This window comes from Danio aesculapii, chromosome 10 (genome assembly GCF_903798145.1).
Source record: "Danio aesculapii chromosome 10, fDanAes4.1, whole genome shotgun sequence".
NCBI classification, from domain to species: Eukaryota; Metazoa; Chordata; class Actinopteri; order Cypriniformes; family Danionidae; genus Danio; species Danio aesculapii.
Window position 1 is genome coordinate 14,900,552 of NC_079444.1, and position 2,500 is coordinate 14,903,051.

Genomic DNA, 2,500 nt, shown 5'->3' on the forward strand with positions numbered 1-2,500 from the left:
TTAGCTCTATAGAGCAATTACCAACCTACGTCACAAATGACGTCACGGGTTCCAGGTTGCAAAAAAGACCAATAGCAAACATGTTGTGTTGTACGGTAGGATGGCAAATTCAAAAGTCCAAAAATATAAAACTTAACTTTTACCGTACACCACACTGCTTTTAATGCCAACCGCAGATGTCTTTGGCTAAAATGGAGCTGAATGGAGTGAGGACCTAATTAAAAATGCTTGACTCCGCAGTTCTCATTTAATATCAGGTAAGTTCTCGTTGTGCTAAATCATACACATGACTCGTTTTTGATTGCAGCAATGATTTCAGAAAAAACAGTTAAATATGGTTAGTTAACTGCAGACACTGAATGCTAAGAATGAAAAGTAAAAATGTAAGTTCACAGACCCGGCCGTACAGGTGCAGTTCGCTGTCAGAATGCAGTTGTTTTGCTTGTAGATGAGTACGCAGGCCTTGTATAGCTTCGTCTTCTTTCCGTGTCTTTGGCTAGGCAAAACCTCGGTTTTTAGAACTACAAAGTTTTGAATCTGGTAATCATGGAATATTATTTCTTGCACAAGAACACATAAAACAAAATTGTAGGCATCCAAAGACTTGTAGGCCTTTAACTTCTCTCTTGTAAAAACACTTACTAGTTGTATAGATAGTTCTAAATTTCGGGCTGGATGCTTGGCCATTTCTTCTTATCCAATATCTATTGGGAGGGCGCTATCGCAAGTGGACCTGTCAGATGAATGCCGCTCACTTTAACGTTAATTTTGCTGAATCACTGTGCTTATCACTGGGTGACAAGCTGTTATAATACGCTGAAAGCATTATGGAAATAATATATAAATTACGTAATCAATATAACTTATCTTTAATACAACAACAAATTGTGTACTACATCCGATGTCATTCCTTCGCTGTAAATGCCAGTGCTCCCTTTTTTTCTGCAACCCCCTTTTTTTTCTGTGAGCCAATCAGTGTTTTTAATGCATGCACGAGGACCAATCAGGATCTGCTTTTTTTGTCATTTCGCCGGACTGCTCTGTTGACAGCGGGAAAGACCAGAAAGACAAAATCACACAAAATCATGGTCAGCTAAATAAAATTTTAAAATATAATGTGAAATTTAGATGAAATGTTAAATTTTACATTGTTGAAAAATTAACGAATACTAAAAAATGTATATATTAAATATGAAATATTATTATTTGTGTATATATAGTCAGTGAAACATTTATTATACTCATTTGCTCATTTTGTGTTTTCTTTTAAAGTCTTTAAATTTAAGTATTTGCCCTTCAATGCTTAATATTAATTTCATTTTTGAGGCATGTAATTCAATAAATATCATTCAATAATTCATATAAAGCATAAAATATAATTAATATTAACATAATAATTAGATAAAATTAACATCTGCACTAGACAAAATATTTTACGCTGCCCTGTATGCTTAATTTAAACAAGAAAAAATATTTATCCTAAAACGTGAAAAAAATGTTGTAGAAAGCAAAAATGTAACTTTCTCAAGCATCAACATATTGTTACAACACCGATTTATATGTTTTTTTTTTTTATTGTATTTCTTGAAAAGTAATGCTTTATAGAATGATCTGCAAGATAGAACCTTATAATTCCAAGGTTTAATTCTTTTCAGAATTAGAAGGTTCTGTCTGCATTTACCATGGTTTTTTTTACTCCAATTTGCCAATGTAAGAGAACTTTGATCATTTACATTTAGAGTACATTTAGGGTCTCTGTCATGTTAATGTATGAAAGAGAACTGTTATACACATATTATTTGCTATATGGAATGCAAAAACTTTGAAGCTCAATGACTCGAAATCATTCAGAATGCAGATAGAACCTTAGAATTCCAAGGTGACGAAATATGGAGGTTAAAAGTTTCAGTTATTATTCAGAGTGTCAGAAATTAACAAAATAATGTATGCTTCAACTGATGTATTTTTATCTGATGCCTTTTAGGCAATTGCTTAAATTTTCATTAAATTTACAATTTTTAAAAAATTAAGGATTAATGATGAATAATTGCACTAAGGCACTAGTATGTAGTCTCATAAAGCATTTCATCACTAACTCATACATCACACAAGATCATCTGTAGTAATCATTTCAGAACACACAAACACGTTTAAGAGTTTTTTTGCGTTGTGTTTGTAGGAATCCTGTTTGTTTTCATCTAGAAAGCATATAAGCTTTGAGGTCTCCTGTTCATTTGTCTCTGTCCTTAAAGGACAGAAGTTCATCAAGCAAAATAAAGATCACAGACAACAGAGTTGACATTTTAGCACTTTACTTTATTAAGAATAAATTTGACAGAATATTTGCTAAAATACCTTATTTTAAGTAAATAAAAATGCTATTTAAATTCAGGAAGTCTGCTACATAACATGTCTTGATGTGGCTAAACAAACTTTTCAAAATTTGTACTGTATATGTTGCAAGAAGAATATTTAATTAATTATTAATTTATGGATATGG

At 31.7% G+C, this 2,500-nt stretch overlaps 1 protein-coding gene across 1 annotated transcript in view; it reads left to right on the plus strand.

Moving 5' to 3' along the window:
- LOC130236716 (E3 ubiquitin-protein ligase RNF128-like) overlaps positions 1-2,299 on the plus strand; it is a 6,452-nt gene extending 4,153 nt beyond the window's left edge. Inside the window, exon 4 of the mRNA XM_056467471.1 lies at positions 2,253-2,299. Coding sequence (XP_056323446.1) covers positions 2,253-2,299 — 47 coding nt within the window. The remainder of the gene's footprint in view (positions 1-2,252) is intronic.
- Positions 2,300-2,500: the final 201 nt, after the last annotated feature.